The sequence below is a fragment of the Carcharodon carcharias genome, chromosome 10 (assembly GCF_017639515.1).
Source record: "Carcharodon carcharias isolate sCarCar2 chromosome 10, sCarCar2.pri, whole genome shotgun sequence".
Classification (NCBI taxonomy): Eukaryota; Metazoa; Chordata; class Chondrichthyes; order Lamniformes; family Lamnidae; genus Carcharodon; species Carcharodon carcharias.
The window spans coordinates 16,274,216-16,292,803 of NC_054476.1; the positions used below are offsets into that span (position 1 = coordinate 16,274,216).

The 18,588-nt window shown below is 41.9% G+C and overlaps 1 protein-coding gene across 2 annotated transcripts in view; it reads right to left on the reverse strand.

Moving 5' to 3' along the window:
- Positions 1-17,940, reverse strand: part of luzp2 (leucine zipper protein 2) — a 360,632-nt gene extending 342,692 nt beyond the window's left edge. For both annotated transcript variants that reach the window (XM_041196750.1, XM_041196749.1), the window contains exon 1: positions 17,609-17,940. In XM_041196750.1, the coding sequence (XP_041052684.1) occupies positions 17,609-17,670 (62 nt within the window). In that variant the 5' untranslated portion in view covers positions 17,671-17,940. The remainder of the gene's footprint in view (positions 1-17,608) is intronic.
- Between the last annotated feature and the right edge of the window lie 648 nt (positions 17,941-18,588).

Consider the following 18,588-nt stretch of genomic DNA (forward strand, 5'->3'; position numbering starts at 1 on the left):
GAAGGATCGTGAATCTGTGGAATTCACTACCTCAGAATGCAGAGGGTGCCGGGACGCTGATTAAATTTGAGGAGATAGACAGATTTTTAATTAGTAACTGGTTGAAAGGTTATGGGGAGAGGTTGGGAAATTGAAGTTGAGACCGAAATGAGATCAGCCATGATCGTATTGAATTGGGGGGCTGGCTCGAGGCTGAATTGCCTACTCTTGCTCTTAGTTCTTATGTTCTTATACAGGTAGTAAGGGCTTAAATTTTCCCCACGTCAATATTAAACTGATTTTCCTCCCCAGTCAATAATAAATTGATGTTCTTTCCCCTGCTATTTTCAATTTAGCAGGACAATCTCCTGCCTTCATTACTTCATGGAGAATTCTTCATCCTCAACTGTGTTGAAACCCATCTCCATCGCCAAAAGTGACCTTATTTGAAAGTGCGCCCCAGGAGATATTTACATTCTTATGGGTGAGAAATTCCCCTCAATTAGCACAGAAAGATAGATACAAAAGAAAATGAGAGAGCAGCATGACCCTGCGGAGTCCTGGCTTCTCCTTACTATGTGACTTGTCAGCTGTCAAGTTTGTTGGAAGCAGTTGACAGATGATGCATGGTAACCTAAAGGCCTTACAAGCACGTTCACAAACAGCCAAATGCAAAGACGTGAACAAACTGAAAAGTCAACCTTACAGCTTCCTGCTGAGGTTCATCTTCACAAATCCTGCTGAACAGGCCAGGAGTCATGCTATCACCCAAGCAACAAGCCTGAAGTAATTATCAAATGATGAGTCTGCGAATTGATGGCAAGTCTTAGGTTAGAGTTACATTGCTCTCTCAAAATTACCATTGGGGCAGCAATTATTTCAGCTTCACTAAATTCATCCTGGTTCCCATAAGTCCCACTAACAGCAATGCACGTATATACACACACACCATACACACACATGTGCCCCACACGCGTGTGCGCCACACACAGTGCTGTACTATTATTTACTTTGTTACATTTAGTATCAAGTCATCTCTGATTGACTATCTAAAACTATCTTCCTTACCACCGACTGGGATAAACATAAAGGTTGGCACACATTCGATCAATTGTACGCCTCTGGACTACTTACTAAATGCAAATCTATTGAAATAGAATAGTTTGTAGTAGTGTTTGCTGCAATAGATTTTAATTGACCAAAGTATTAATTTATCTCAGATTGGATCAGCCATTTTCCAAAAGTTGTGTTAAACCTGTCAGCAAAGAATTGAATTTTTCTGTTCATTAAAAAAATATGTAAATCTTATGGCATTAAGGTTGAATCAGCATAGCTAACAGGAACTGACACAAATTAACTGCACTGTTAAATTTTTACTGAATTATTTTGGAAAATATTAGTTTGCTAGTTTCCAGACTGGTAAATTTAATTGGATTAACTTGGAATAATACTAATGAAATCAAATGAAGATGATGCATGCTACCACAAATCAAAGCGTGCAATAAAGTGAATGTTTTATATTATATACATTTCAATGAGTAGCCATAAATATAATTGATTGTTTGATTTGGCAAACCTGACAATGTAGAAGTACAAACAGACAGTGTGGCATTTAATGCTGTTGACAGTTATAGCAGATGATCTTTAAAAACCCACCCCTTAATACAGATTAAGCATTTAGAAAAAAAAGTACATATTGTTTTCCTTTTTAGCTCTCTTGATATTGTAGCCCAGCTCTCAAGAGCATAGCATTCGCACAAATTGGTTTGTAATCCACAGCCAATCCTTTAGTAAACCAACTGCACTGTGGGGTCCCGTCATTCTGTGGATGTGCAGACAGCAGGTGCATGACAATTTGGCTAACTCCCATCCCCCAGTGAAGAAGCAACATGCTTCATTAAGGAGGTAATTAACAAGTGTCAGAAAACGTATTAAATTTAGTCAGCAATACTGTGCGCCCAGCCACAATGTAAACTTCCTGGGATTTTATTTCCCATTGGAATAAATCCTAGTTTACATGAAAAATATTACACTCAAAAGTTAAAGACAGTGACATCCAAAAGAAAATACTGAAATCTAAAATGGTGTACGATCTTAAACTGGAGAATACTGGGTAAATTCAGCCTGCCACGTTCCCGGTTGAAACCCATGCTCAAAGGGAGCAGGATTGTGTAGCCCTATCGCAAACCCACAATCCCTGTGAGAGTTGCTTCTTTGCTGGGATCAGAAGAGGACTATGATTATCCTTAAAATTTCATAATTTACTTGCAATATATCAATTATATTTAGTAATGGGTCTGCTATATGTTCTCTGCCTCCCGTTGTCTATCTCGTTTTACTTCTATTCAAACCCATTCGCTCCACTTTTGTTATTTCTGTTTTCCTTTTCCTTCACCCATCTCTTGACTTCTGTTTCACTTTCCTTTCTTCCCTTCCTTTTCTCCCTCCTCTACTTTTGCCTTACTCACTTTTCTTTCCTTCCAGTTTAAGTTTCTTCCTATCTCCTCCTTCTTCATCTATTTTCTTTTACTTCTATTTTTTTCCTCCACTTGTTTCTCTCATCTTTCATTTTATATCTTTCTCCTACCACTTATTTCTCCCCCTCTTTCACTTTCCTACACTTCTGCCCCCTTTCCCTTTCTTTTTATCTGCTCCTTTTACTTGTTCCCTACATTGCCGTCACTTTATTTCCATATGTTTTTCCTTCATCTCTTTTCTTCCAGTTTTGTCTTCTCCGTTCTCGCTCACTCGCTAGCTCCTCACCCGCTTGTTCCACTATCTTTTATTCTCACTGTCTTTCCTTCATTTTGCCTGCCCTGTACACTTCTTCACTTTCTCTTACTCTATTTTTTTTCCCATCTTCGCATCTTGTTATCAATCGTTATTCTCCTAATCTTCTTCCCTTTCTTTCTATTTATTTTCGCATTCTCTATTTCACCTGTTCATCCTATCAATTGCTTCCGCACCATTGTTTCCAATATTTCCTGCAGCAAGCACATTCGGGGGGGGGGGGGGGGGGGGGGGGTGGTGGTGGTGTGGATGGAGGGTTGGTGGGGGGGGGGGGGTGCTTGGGGACACTGAAACAATGCAGGGGAGAAAGAGGATGGAACAATGGCATAAAGAGAGTCAAGCCAACACAGCAGTGAAAAGAAATAGATTAAGAACATTTCAGCAACATAGGGAAAGGGGTTGGTGGCATCCCTGCAGCATAGCGAGTGGCTTGAAGACGCCACAGTAATGGAGGGAGCAGGTCAATGGCCTAGGAATGCAGGGATTCAAGATGTCCTGAGTTAGGCAACAAAAAAAAAAAAATTCAAAATGGGTAGAAATCAGTAGTGGAGCCTGAGGAAAATAACACAATCTGTCACACAAGCCTGCTGAAGGGAAGAGCTTATAAAAGGTTGGCAGGGACAACTGTCAATAGGGTGAAAAGGTGCCAGTGTGTTTCCTGTTAAAAAAAAAACGTTAAGGCTGGATTGCCAATATCTTGATTTAGTAATTTAAAATTGCAAACACACAACAAACACTAATTTGCCGTCTGTTCCTCTATTGTGCCTCCATATCTGGAAGAAGATGAAGCACACTCCACAACTGATGCGGAACACAAGAACCGAGGTACATCTGTGATACAAATTGATTTTAAGCTCAGAAATTATGGGCTGAACTTCCCCTGTCCATTGGCGATGGGTTGGGAGGCAAGAGTGCTGGCAAAATAGCATGGGGAAGTATTGGGAGCAGAACCTGATATCTTAGTGCACCTTGACAATATGGCATGGTGACAAGGTGTCATGATCTCTTACGGTCTGCTGCCACCATATATGTTGAGGGTCTCAATGTAGACCTCAAGAGATCTGTCTCTATGCTAAGCAAGATACTGAGACTGTTGAGGGTTCTGGTTGAATACAATTACATGAAGCTTATTACTAGCAACAACTATATACAGCTTTGCACAGACCTTCATCTAACCTGACTCATCAGGTATATGTAAAGTCTTACTGAGACAGAATCACAGACAGTAGTAAACATATGCGGTAGAGATCACAGGCAATAGTGAACATCTACCATGGAGACTGTACCTTTTATCCTCCAGCCTTACACATGGTGATGTCATAGTGATGTCACTATGCAGCTTCTTAAAAGGTACATGTCATTGTCTGCATTAGCATGCATATGATATCACAACACACTGGGTGCCCAGTTAAACGACTTAAGTGTACAATTAAGGGCCAATACTCACCTCCATGGGATATTTTGTCCCCACATCGAGAAGAACCATCATTGTACTGGGAGACTGCTCGGTAAATCCTGGTGGCCTTCAAGCAGGTTCTAGGGTTGGGGAAGTGTGGGGGTAGGTCCTCCTTCATGGGCTCTCCCTTGCCCATGGAAGCCTCCCCCACCCCCCGATGGCAATGGCTGCCCTTGGGGCAATTATTCTGCCAGAGCTCAATGATTTCCCCTCTCTAGGGCACCCTGCCATTAAGGTCTCCTCATTGTCTTGCAGCTGTAATCTCAGCAATGGCCACCATTCACAGTGTCACTGCTGAGGCTGCCATCTGACTGGGTTGACAGGCCACCATCCTTCATTGGACAGCAGCCCTGATAGTGGCCTCTTATTTTGCCACTGCTGGCAAATGCCATCCCAGGTTCTACCACCAGCCGAAATGGGGTTGGCTCCCACTTTCAGGCTCAATGGTGGAACATGCCTGTCACCATCAATACCTTCTTTTTAATTTCTTTCATGGAATGTGGGACTCGCTGGCTAGGCCAGCATTTATTAACCATCTATAATTGCCTTTGAGAAGGTAGTGGTGAGCTGCCTTCTTGAATCACTGCAGTGCCCACAGTACTTTTGCATGCAGGAGGTGGGATAGTTCCAGGATTTTGACCTAGCGACAGTGAAGGAACGGCGATATATTTCCACGACAGGAAGGTGAGTGACTTGGAGGGGAACTTCCAAGTGACGGTGTTCCCATCTATCTGCGGCCCTTAAACTTCTAGATGGCAGCGGTCGTGGGTTTGGAAGGTGCTGTCTAAGGAGACTTGGCGAGTTCCTGAAGTGCTTTTTGTAGATGGTACACACTGCTGCTACTGTGCGTCAGTGCTGGAGGGAGTGAATGTTTGTGGATGGGGTGCCAATCAAGTGGCACTGCTTTGTCCTGGATGGTGTCAAACCATCATGGGTATGTCTATAACTCCATTATGATTCTGTATGTTCTTATGTTGGTTCTGCTAGAAAATTTACTTTTGTCACTTTATCCTCAGATAATAGAGAAGCCAAGGCTGTGTTTGAGAGCATGGCCATCTTTCTCCTACTTGACCATGGATTGTTGGCAGTCTTTTCTTTGGATTCTTTTTTAGTCTTGATTGGCAATTGTTTTATTTGTGGCTGGTTCAATTAAAACCTTTCCACCCAGTCGGTCATGTTTGAAATAATCCGCAACGTTCACTTCACAGGCTTTTGCTACTTCACAAATTATGTTTGACCTAATGAGCTGCAAATGCAACATGACAGATTGCGTGTCTGACCTTTGAAGGCTAACAGATATTTTCCCGCAAACTATAGACATGTTAAGCACCAGAGGGCTGATCCCCAGCCAAAGTGGATGCAGCAATTGGAACTGGGGGCTTGGCTGATTTTAACAGCGAGACTTCTTTTGAATGCAGCCAGGCAGGAGCTTGATCACTTCTGGCAGGCATCAGGAGCTGCCCAATGGAAAGGGGTGAAGATTGGGTGTCCAGGTGGTCATGAAGCATCAGGAGAAAGCTATTGGCATCAACTAAGACCATGTGGAATGGTGCTTCAAGGGACTTGTGACTGAGCAAGGGGCAGTGGGGAGGGATTTGGGATGGGTGGAGGGGTAGAGGGCATGGAACCTGGAGCAGCAGTCCAGGTTAACTAAAATTGTTTTTTTTTAAAAATAACCTTAATGAGCCTCACTGTCTTCCCAATAGGTTTGCCAGTCAGGAATGAGTTAAAATTCTATCAGGATCCCATGTGTATGTTATGCCACCCTAATTTGTATTGATTAATGAAGCTCCAGTCAGAGCTTCATTCACCATTAACATTGTAGATCAGTGGGAGATGGAATCATCACCACCACTGCTCCTTTTCTGAAGGTCAGGGACATATAAAATCCACCCTGTAACATTTCATTGCTTTAGACAAAGTATGCTTTTCACCTGGCTTGTCCAACCAAGCCTGCGAAGCCTCTACATGTGGCCCCTGGAACCACTGATCAACATGCCGGTAAGACCAGTCAGTGAAATTCAAGGTTTCTGCAAGGGACTGCTCCACCAATTACAGCCTGTTTCTCACCCATGTTTGGGAAACATGGGAAAGCAACAAGCTTTGGTTGGAGGAGCAGTGAACACCGGCAGCTGCAAATATGCAGCGATAGAGAAAGAGACTGTGGGGCCACACTACCACACTCCTGGCCCCACCCCACCCACCTCCCCACTTCATGCCACATTCCCCTGGCTCCCACTGCTTTCCCATGGCCCTTGGAGTGCTGGTTTTGGGTGCAGGTAGGCCTCAGGCCTCGCTCCAGATCTCTCTTCCCCTGTCATTGCACACTCTCCCCTGCCCCTGCAAATTTAGTAAGTGAGGGTAAGTGAGTGGGGATATGGATGAGGGTGGGTGGGTGGTTTACACACAGGCAATGTCCCTGAACCATACAATAGGTGGATTTTCAACTAAGGTTTTGTTGCAGCACGATCCAATTTGGCTTGGCAAAACTGGAGCATCGAACACCCTGAATCATACGAATTACCGACATCATTTTTACTATAAGCATCCAATCCAGATATCTGATTAACCTAATGTTTACTGTTATTACCTATCCAAATTCAATTAACATTATAAGAATAGCCAGTCCCTGTAAGTGAGTGAGAGAGAGAGAGAGGGAGAGGAAAGGGGGCTCGCAGGTTGAAAGGAAGGGGAGAGTGCATGTCTGGCTCACTCCCAGTCTCAGTGTTCTCATTCACCTTCACTCCCACATGCACTCTCACAGTGGGTGAGGGCGAGTGAGTAAGCAACCGAGGCTGGGAGTGAATCTCACTCACACTCTCACCCTCTCATTGCTATCTTTATTTTTTTAACTCATTTTATAAAATGTATCAATTTACTATTTTGACAGTTTTTTGCACAGCAAGTTATTTCTTTTCATATATCAGCATTTTTTTTAAACTCATGTTTGAGGTTGTGTCCAAACCTTATCATTCCGAAATTTGCACATCGGCCCCTTGACTGAGAAAAAGGTTGGACAAGCCTGATTTTTACCATGTGCAGTGCCACCATAAGTACTCTTTCTGGAATTATCATTAGCTGTAACATTTTCCTAGTTCACATGAACGGATGAGACCATAGCTGGGATCTTAGTGTACCCCAGAGAGGGCAGGTATAGGAGAAACTATTGCCAGAGATATCCTGGATTGATTAGACAATGGATCAGTGGAGCACCAGCTCCTATTTTCCCAGTTCCTATTTTCTTTCAGGGGAGATGACTTAAGGAGCTCCTCAGTTTGACTGTGTGAGGGAGATAATTTAACATGCACAGTTGGAGCTAAAGCACCCTGGTTAATTACTGTATATCTCTACTGACATTATCAGCTCCCTCACTCTCTTATGCTCAGTAAGTTAGCCAAGTGAATTTCCCTCAACAGTTTAAAACAAGCATACCAGAAATAAAAGCATGGAGGGTATTTTAAAAGGAGTATTGCACACAAAAACCGGTATTGAAATGGGTATTTTTCAAATTAATCTATCTGCAATAAGTGATGCTGTTGCATTCTACTACCGGGGCGGGCTGGGGTGTGGTTTCAGGATTAACCCCAAGTGTTGCCAATGAAATGAATAATTATTTTAATTGCATTTTGTTCTCGTTATGCCATTGTCAAGTTACTGAGTGGTAAGTCAATGGTTTATTCCATCCTTCTCCACCATCCTTCACCTTTGATCCACTAATGCATTTTGCAATAAATCCAGCATATCCCTAGCAGTGGCTTCTCCTGTACTGCAAACTCTGAGACTCCATCCATGGTCTCATCCATTTATATGATGCCTTCACAAACACTTGCCTAAAAATTCATAAGCACCTAAATATCTAATAAGATGCGTTGTGTGTGCTGTGAGTGTGTCATCTGGCATTTTGGTAAAGGCTCCAGAATAAGCCTTGTCCCTTGTCTAAAACAGTCATTAGGCTCCAGATGTGAAAATGGCAGACTTAGGTTCTTGTTTTTGGGTCACTTCCCAGAAGTCAAATGCAGCTTTATTCAGGGCAATTAAGACAATTGTGTCTACTTGCAACCTTAAAAAAAGGTGTCAGCACCAAAAGTCAAGTTTTACAGAAAGAAAAATTAGCTGAAAAATAAGCTCCACCTGAATGTGGAGCTCCTCCTGGTTCCACAGTTGACTGTTACTTACTCCCACTCAAACCCTTCCCTTCTCACCCCCTACCTACCAATCCCTTCTCAACAGGAGGCAATGGTATAGTGGTATTATCGTTGGACTAGTAATCCAGAAACCCAGGGTAATGCTCTGGGGACCTCGGTTCGAATCCCACCATGGCAGGTGGTGGAAATCCAATAAAATGGTGGGAATTCAATAAAAATCTGGAATTATCGATTGTTGTAAAAACCCATCTGGTTCACTAATGCACCTTTAGGTAAGGAAATCTTACTGACACATGACCCCCCCCCCCCCCCCCCCTCCCACTGTGGTGGTTGCCTCTTACATGTCCTCTAGCCAGCTGTAACAAACAGCTACAAGGTCACAAAAAAGGTATGAAACCAGGTGGACGACACTGAAAATGACAACAGCGAATTGCCGTCTCTGTCGACCCTGCAAAGTCCTCCTTACTATTAACATGTGGGGGTTAGTGCCAAAATTGGGAGAGCTAATCCTCAGGCAAAGACATGGTCATCCTCAACAAATCAAATCAGATAAAGCCCCAGACATCAGCTAGTGTACAGTCAGCAGTCGGGAGGGAGTTGCCTTGGGAGTCCTCAAAGTTGACTCCAAACCCCACGAAGTCTCATGGCATCAGGTCAAAAATGGGCAAGGAAACCTCCTGCTGATTACCACATACCGCCATCCCTCAGCTGATGAGTCAGTACTCCTCCATGTTGAACATCACTTGGAGGAAGCACTGAGGGTGGCAAGGGAGCAGAATGTACTCTGGGTGGGGGACTTCAATATCCATCACCAAGAGTGACTCAGTAGAACCACAATGGCTGAGATGGCCAAGTCCTAAATGACAGAGCTGCTAGTCTGGGTCTGCGGCAAGTGGTGATGGAACCAACAAGAGGGAAAAACATGCCTGGCCTCATTCTCACCAACCTGCCTGCCACAGATGCACCTGCCCATGACAATGAGTAGGAGTGACCACTGCACAGTCATTGTGGAGACAAAATCCCACCTTCACATTGAGGATATCCTCCATCGTGTTGTGTGGCACTACCACTGTGCTAAATGGGATAGATTTCAAACAGATCTAGCAACTCAAGACTGGGCATCCATGAGGTGCTGTGGGCCATCAGGAGCAGAATTGTACTTGAACACAATCTGTAACCTCATGGCATGGCATATTCCCCACTCTACTATAACCACCAAGCCAGGGAATCAACCCTGGTTCAATGAAGAGCGCACGAGAACATGCCAGAACAGCACCAGGCATACCTTAAAAAAAGGTATCAGCCTGGTGAAGCTATAACACAGGACTACTTGCATGCCAAACAGCATAAGCAGCAAGTGATAGACAGAGTGGAGTGATCCCACAATCAACAGATCAGATCTAAGCTCCACAGTCCTGCCACATCCAGTCGTAATGGTGGTGGACAACTAAACAACTCACTGGAGGAGGTGGCTCCACAAGTATCCCCATCCTCAATGATAAAAGGAGCCCAGCACATCAGTGCAAAAGATAAGGCAGAAGCATTTGCAACAATCTTCAGCTAGAAATGGTGAGTGAATGATCCATCTAGGCTTCCTCTGGAGGTCCCCAGCATCATAGATGCCAATCTTCAGCCAATTCGATTCACTCAACGTGATAGCAAGAAGCGGCTGAAGGCACTGGATAGTGCAAAGACTATAGGCCCTGACAATATTCTGGCAATTGTACTGAAGACTTGTGTTCCAAAACTTGCCGCGCCCCTAGCCAAGCTGTTCCAAAATAGCAACAACAGTGGTATCTACCCAGCTATGTGGAAAATTGCCCAGGTATGTCCTGTACACAAAAGGCAGGACAAATTCAACCAGGCCAATTACCGCCCCATCAGTCTACTTTCCATCATCAGCAAAGTAAATGGAATGGGTCAACAACAGTGCTATCAAGCGGCACTCGTTTAGCGATAACCCATTCACTGACGCCCTGTTTGGGTTCTACCAGGCCAACTCAGCTCCTGACCTCATTAAAGCCTTGCTTCAAACATAGACAAAAGAGCCGAACTCTCGTGGTGACGTAAGTTGAGAGTGACAGTCCTTGACATCAAGGCAGCATTTGACAGAGTGTAGCCTCAAGGAACCCTAGCAAAAATGGAGTCAATGGGAATCGGGGGGAAACCCGCTGCTGGTTGGAGTCATGCCTAGCACAAAGGAAGATGGTTATGTTTGAGGTCAGTCATCTCAGCTCCAGGACATCACTGCAGGAGTTCTTCTAGGTAGTGTCCTCGGTCCAACCAGCCTCAGCTGCTTCATCAATAACCTTCCTTCCATCATAAGGTCAAAAGTGGGGATGTTCGTTGATGATTATCCACTGTTCAGCACCATTCACGACTCCTCAAGTGCTGAAGCAGTCCATGTCCAAATGCAGCAAGACCTGGACAATATCCAGGCTTGGGTTGACAAACGGTAAGTAACATTCATGCCACACAAGTGTCAGGCAATGACCATCTCCAACAGAGAGAATCCAACCATCATCCCTTGATGTTCAATGGCATTACCATCACTGAATCCCCCACTGTCAACATCCTGGGGATTGTCATTGACCAGAAACTGAACTGGACTAGCCATATAAATACTATAAGAGCAGGTCAGAGGCTAGAAATTGTGTGACAAGCAACTCTTCTCCTGACTCCCCAAAGCCTGTCCACCATCTACAAGGCAAAAGTCAGCAATGTGATGGAATACTCCCCACTTGCCTGGATGAGTACAGCTCCCATAACACTCAAGAATCTTGACACTGTCCAGGCAAAGCAGCCCGCTTGATTGGCTCCACACCCACAAACATTCACTCCCTCCACCATTGATGCACAGTAGCAGCAGCGTGCACCATCTACAAGATGCACTGCAGGATCTCACCAAGGCTTCTTCAGCAGCATTTTCCAAGCCCACAGCCACTACCATCTAGAAGGACAAGGGCAGCAGATAGATGGGAACACCACCGCCTGGGAGTTCCCCTCCAAGCCACACACCATCCTGACTTGGAAATATATTGCCATTCCTTCACTGTCGCTGGGTCAAAATCCTGGAACTCCCTTCCTAACAGCACTGTGGATGTATCTACATCACATGGACTGCAGCGGTTCAAGAAGGCAGCTGATCACCACCTTCTCAAGGGCATCTAGGGATGGGCAATAAATGCTGGCCCAGCCAGCGAAGCCCACATCCTGTGAATGAATTTAAAAAAAACTCCCACCTGCTATCCCCCTCCCAGGTCCTATCAGATGCTACAATGACCCAAACTTGATGTCCAATTTGTCAACAAACTATCTAGCGGTGCACATAATGCATCCACAGTTCAGTGATCTAATTTAAAATTTGATCTTGATCCAGCCTTGGGCCCACTGTGCTGGTGCAAGGAATCTTTGGTTCATGTTAACAGGAGAAAACTATCCAACTTCTCCCCCAATAGTCTTCAAATATATGGCTCAGGTCTACCGTGCCATCACCAAGTTTGATTCCACAACCATTTCTCTGTTGTCAGGCTGCCATGATGACATCAAGTTATGGATGAGCTGAAACTCCCTCCAATTGAACATTAGAAAACCCAGACTGTCAGATTTGACTCCAGCAAAAGTAATTTTATTCCCAACTATTTCTGTCCCTGACTGCTCATCCAAAGTGAATCAGAGGATGTGCAATTCTAAGCTTCAACCCCCACAGCCTATCCATCGCCAAGGCAGCATACTTCCACTTGTCTAGATTACTCATGCTCGCTCCTACCTCACTTCTAAACTCTGAAACTCTTTGCTTCCTCAAGATTCAAGATTTAATTTTTGGAACACTATCCTTATCAGCTTCTGAAAGTCTTTCTTATTCAAACTTTATGTTGTCTTCTAATCTCAAGTTTTACCCAAAGCTTATTATATTTTTGCAATGAAAAATAAGGCGAAGGTGGTGGTGTAGTGGTATTGTTGCTGGACAATAATCCAGAGACTCAGGATAATACTCTGGGTACCTGGCTTTGAATCCCACCGTGGCAAGTGGTGAAATTTGAATTCAATAAAAATCTGGAATTAAAAGTCTGATGATGAACATGAAACTATTGCCATTTGTTGTAAAAACCCATCTAGTTCACCACTGTCCCTTTAGGGAAGAAAATCTGCTGTAGGCCAGACCAGCTGAGGACATGTGGTCCAGACCCACAGCAATGTGGTTGACTCTTAAATTAGGGATGAGAATTAAATACTGGCCTAGCCAATGACACCCATGAACAAATAAACAAAATCAGTGCCAGCTGAAGCTTTATGGTGTACTTTGCTGTTTACAAGATCCCGGAACAAGTTGGCACAGATGTCAGGAGCAATTGGAAAAATGCTTGGGAGTTGCAGCTATTTAAGGCTAGTCAATTTTGTACTCAACTTCATATACAATAATTAAAAGTCTTACAGTAATTTGATGAAAAATTTGTGCTCTATTGACAGAAAAATCAGTGCTGAGCCCTTGTGTCCACAAGCTGAGTTTTGTTCTTTTGTAACTTCTGAACCAAGCCAATTTTCAGCTCAAGCCAGAAAAGCTAAAAAAAAATAAAAGTTGTGCTAAATCTTACATTGTCCTGTTGGCCACAAACACTGAGTTGCAGCTCACTGTAACATTCAAAAACTATTAATTAATATCACTGAGTTACCAATATGGTTAGAGCCTCATGTCTCATTTATATGTGACAGCCAGAGATCTGATGGATTTAATTCATGTTTTCATTGTGTCTAGTAGCAATACCCCTTTAAAATAAACGATCTGAATTAGTTGATCTCACTCATGGACATGAATTGCAAGGCTTTTGGGTAAATCAAGGACACTGTGACATTCTTGCCTTCCAGCAACTATCTCTTTTATGAAACTGAACATGGAATTGCATTTGTGACAGAGGTTGTCAACGGGATTACACCTAATCCATCCCAACTGAAGATCGATGTAGGCTATCAAGTGGAGGAAAGAACCTGATAAGATTGTATTAAAAGTGTTAAAATTTCCTTCACCTTCAGCTAACCCTTATATATGTAAATATTTTTAAGAATTCTGTAGTAAAAGGTCTTGTTGGGGATTGTGAATTGCAATTCAGCACTTGCAATGAAGGATTCTTATTACAGAGCAACGGCAAAGCAAAGAAAATCAATACTGTTTGGTTACTTTACATAGAAGGGAATTAATCAAACTGTAATTGTTAGGTTGCAAGCTAGCTGATGGTAACAGTGACAAAGCACCTCTGTTGATTGCTGAGTACATCTAACTTGTGTTAGAGTTGTACATTTAAGAGTCATGAGAATTGGGTAATCACAGTTATATTACCTACATGCGTTGTTTTAGAGTGTTAAATGTATGCAGTCAAACAAAAATACACATAAATACAATTGTTTATCAGCCTCTGGCTGCCAGTGAGGTCTTGCAGTGTCAAGGACATCTGATTGCACAGTTAACTCTTTCCCATTCCAGCAAAGTAGCTGAATTGGGGACCACTTGAATTTAATGTATTTATTAAAAAAGATTTCTTTGGAGAATGGATTTTGCAACAGCAGTGCATAATTATCAGCACAGCACTGATGCCAGAGATGCAGTCTCAATGTCACATTGGAGAGCCAACATTTCAGCAGGATAAAACTATCCCATCTTTGTCTGCTTAGTTGATTATAGTTTGAATCAATATACTCTTAATTCATTTTTTGTACTATTGAAATACAACACTAATAGTAGTACTGCAGACTTTGCTTTGTTCTCCATAATGAATCCATTAATCCTGTGTAAGCATTTACCTACTGAGTCAACTTGCCTGAAATGCTTGTCGTCTATGGGGAAGTGCTCTACTGCCACAGTAATTGGTCATGGTGAGATGATTGTTGATCGCTGTATTTTATTTATTCCACAAACATATAGTAAGAAGCATGGAGTCTATTTTTTTGACAGTCACTAGTAACATTCTATGTCAATAGGTGCCACTGCATTGCATGCCTTGTAGCAGCATTATCAATCACTGTTTATAACTGGAGTTCGACAAATTAATAATTCTGACAAAACAAAATAATTTTATAGTAAATCAATTAATCCAAAAATGTGCATTACATTAAAAAGGCTTTTATTACTGATTTTATAATTATTGGCTTTAATGCATTTTAAAATATTTCATTCATTACTTGAAGAACTTTCCTTATAAGTGAAATGTCAGCTACAGTGTGCATTACCAAAAATTATAGTGCACTATAATTATTCTAAGAACTTTGCTAGTGGTTTTGAGAACTCAATGAGAGAATATCAGAATAGTTAACTGGTACGGAGTATTCCAACCTTGGTCTATTTTACAGTTTGTTGTTTCCAGTAGCAGCGATGTTTCTTTACCTCTGCTTTACTGAAAACCAAAGAAATTAAGCTGAGGTTTTGATTAATGGTTACAATGTAGAATATGATTATTGATTAAAGTATGGATTGTTTGCCCCATTAATAATTGAATGGGACTTCAACTGATATTGCACAATACTTAAAAGTATTTTAGTCTCATTCATGAACTAGTAACTTCATTTCTAAGCAGGAATTGGATAAAGATTGCATTTTACTAAAGGTTTGTGTTAGACTGAACCTGACGTATGAAATCTCAGGCCAAATAGGTTTCTAGTTATATAATTAAACATGATTTAACTGAATGGCAGGACAGGTTTGAGGGTCTGAATCGCCTACTCTTGATCCTATAAATTACCAATATCTAAGAGAACAAAGAGGCTCAAGATATATTGCTCATGAACAAAGGATACTCAACTGAATCATAAACAGGCATTTGGAAAAACCCAAGGCATCAATAAGCTGCGTCCAATTTTTCATGATATCTGAATATTGCAAATGGAAAATCTTTCCATTATTGACAATGAATTAACCTTTTCTCTAATGAGTACAAGGGACAGAAAGAGGAAATAAGGAACAATCATCCAGTGCATTAAATATTGAATAGTTGTGACATATTATAAGAAAAAGCAATATGATTGATAGCATTGACCTGTCCCATTGGCACAAAACTACGTTGATGATCAGAAAACATGCTTCCTGATTAGCATTGGAATTTATGCCTGCCTTTTATATTTTGTCCAGTTAACCTTTCTGTCCTATTATTTTGCCTAATTAAGGCTGCAGCTATCCAATTATACTAAGTATATGCAAAGCAATCACCACTTGGCTGAAGAATGTGATGAAGAGGTCTCAACTAACAAAGTGTGCTAGGGCTTTCCAAGAAATGGCATGTAAAATCATGTGAGGAACACAAGCTAAGCAAGTAGGAACATAAATAGTAGAACACTTAGTATTTTAACCCATTGGGGTCACAGTCTAAGACCTTTCAGGCAGAGTGCACTGAGGGGCTGGGGATTGTATAGACCCCTCGGGTTGTACCTAGTGAATACTAAATGTGTCATAATTGTATTGAAGCACCTCAGAATGCAACATGATATATGTCCATAACTCCAATACCATTGCAATGACTGTAATGACCATATTGAAATGTCTGTAATATGTATTGATTGTATTGAAGCACGTCCTGATCCATGTGTAAAAGTTGAATATGATTTTTGTGATGGCCATTTAGAAATGTTTTGTAACGTTCTTTCAGATTTTTTATGAATAAAGTATATTTTTCCAAAAAATTTTTTTAACCCTTTGGGGATTTAAATTACATGTCTGCACCTCGTCCCTCCAAAATTACAAGATTTCAGATATATCCTGGTATTGGTATTCTGAAAGAACTAGTCTGCTCGCAGCAGATGTATTCCAGTTTAGGATCGATCAATCGCGGTGATTACGATAATCAATCCCGAGAAGTTCAGTACAGACAAGTTTGGCCACGAGTGCAGTGGTAATACTTTATCTCTTTCTCTTTTCTCGTACTCTGGGCTATTGTTGACACCTGCAATAACACATCAGCGGAATCAGAGAAAAAAAAGTGGTAACCTCGCTGGCCGTCACGTGCATCTTTTCGAAAATCGACGGGAAACTAACAAGTGCAAGATGAGACAGAGAAGGAGAGAGATGCTTTTCCTCAATGTATCAAAAATAAAAGATATGTCACTCGTATTCCAAACCTAATTCCTATTATATTCAGGGCATTTTGAAAATAGATGGCTCTGGAAAACGTGCTTACTTTTCAAAAAAATCAGAACTGTCCTTAAAATATTACATCCAGAAATTAACCACTTTTGCAGGCGCTATACAAAGCTGAAATGACACATCCTGATCACAAAATAAGAAAAGCTAGTGTTTCTTTCCCCGCCCCCCTCAGTTTCATTCTTACTTCATTTAGTATCTAAAAGGTGCAATGTGGTGTTATATCGAAATGAAAGCAATTATTTTGTACATGAAAACCATGGGAAGCAGCAGCCCTCCTGTGCCAGAATTTGATGGAGGACGCATTAATATTGATTTGTTAAGGTCTTCTGCTTGAAAACAATGTGACTTTAATGAATCGCCGCGAACAGAAGGGATATCAGTTGCACTCTGAAAGTCTGACAAGCGGACCGAGGAGCTGACCATCTGCATGCACACACCACGGCAGCTGCTGCATCTGTACGCTCTTCTGAAGCCAAACTGGCAGAACCGATTCATCAAAGGGCCGTCCAATCATGATAAAATCAACTAATTGACTGCGTGGAGCCATTGGCCAGTGCCCACCACTTATTTACTGATAATTGCTAATTAATTTCAACAGTGACTGATGAATCAACCGGAACTATGTTACAGTCATGACAGTTTGACAAGAACATTAAACCAGAACATTTCAAGTTGAGGAACTTGAAGTCACTTGCACCTGCCAATTTACTTGACCAAAGCAGTTTTAAACATCAGGATAATACAATCCATGTGGTGAGCCATCTACTATATAGTCACAACCTGTTTCGGCCGCTAAGTATACACATAGGTAGACATTCATCATAAGTACATACTCAGAAAGAACATGCTGTAAATTGAATCTCTACTCAAACATGAGAGCAGTTAAAATAAGTTTGTGATTATTTTAATGCTCAGGCGCTTTCATATTATTGAGTCCCGCCAGCTTAAGCTAACTATCACAAATCACTGATATATTTAAATACTAAGTAACATCATGAATTATACCAGCATCTGTCTCTGAGCTCTGCCCTGAGATTCAAAATGATTCAATGCAATGAGATGTTCACTTATTAATGGTTTACGGTAATAATAGGAAAATGATATTTCACCCACCTTGTACTGAAAGCAAGAGCTGGAAAGAGGAGCAAAAAGTAATACGCACAGAGGAGGTTCATAGCTGCCTTTCCCTCTGCACACACAGGCTTCTGAACAACAAGAGGCTTACTGCTTTAAGCGTCAGAAATCTGCAGAGACAGACAGACAGACTGACAGATGGAGAAAGCTTGGAGTGCGATTTGTTCACAGTGTTTGATATGTGATGTCATGAGCAATCGGGCTGTACAGCGAGCATTCAGCTAGATAGCTTGTGATTATACAATGCAGCGACTCTCTTGATATCCTGAGGGATTTGTTATTACAGCAGTTTAAATCACGAGCGCCAGGGTGGGGGGCGATGGGGAACGGGCGGTGAGGTTGGAGGGACATGAGGGGGAAGGGCTTCAGGGCACCCTGTGAGGTTACGGCAGCAATTGGCATTCAAATAATTAGCAGAGTCCCACTCAAACAAACTGTGAGAAGCATTCTGTGCAATGAGCATCCAGAAATAATTGTCTGAACTAATGAAGCCTGCGTTGCCTTGGCATTTGCCAGGCAAATTTGAAAATAGCAGTGCCTTCCAATCATCAATTAACAGTTTATTTTCTCCCTTAGTCACAATTAAATGCAGCAAATAGTTACCATCAGCAGACGCGACATGTTCCTCTCATTGAACTAAGGCTGGGGAGCCGTTACTTTGGAAAAACGCGAACATCTAGTGGATTCATATCTTCCTGCTGTATGCCTTTTAAATGTAAATCTTCGGATAAATATATACTTTTGAAGTCACTTAATGAGTATATAGGAAAATGCTGCTAGAATGTTAATTGTAGGTTTTTTTTTAAATGTTACTGTACAAACTATAGTTTATAGCCGTCATTTTGTACTTAATGAGTTTGGAAGTACTTGCTGTTGAAGGCTAACTGTGACAGTCAAAGACCAGAAAATAAGAATGAACAACTATTAGAAATTAATACAAAACCCTGTCATCAGTTCTG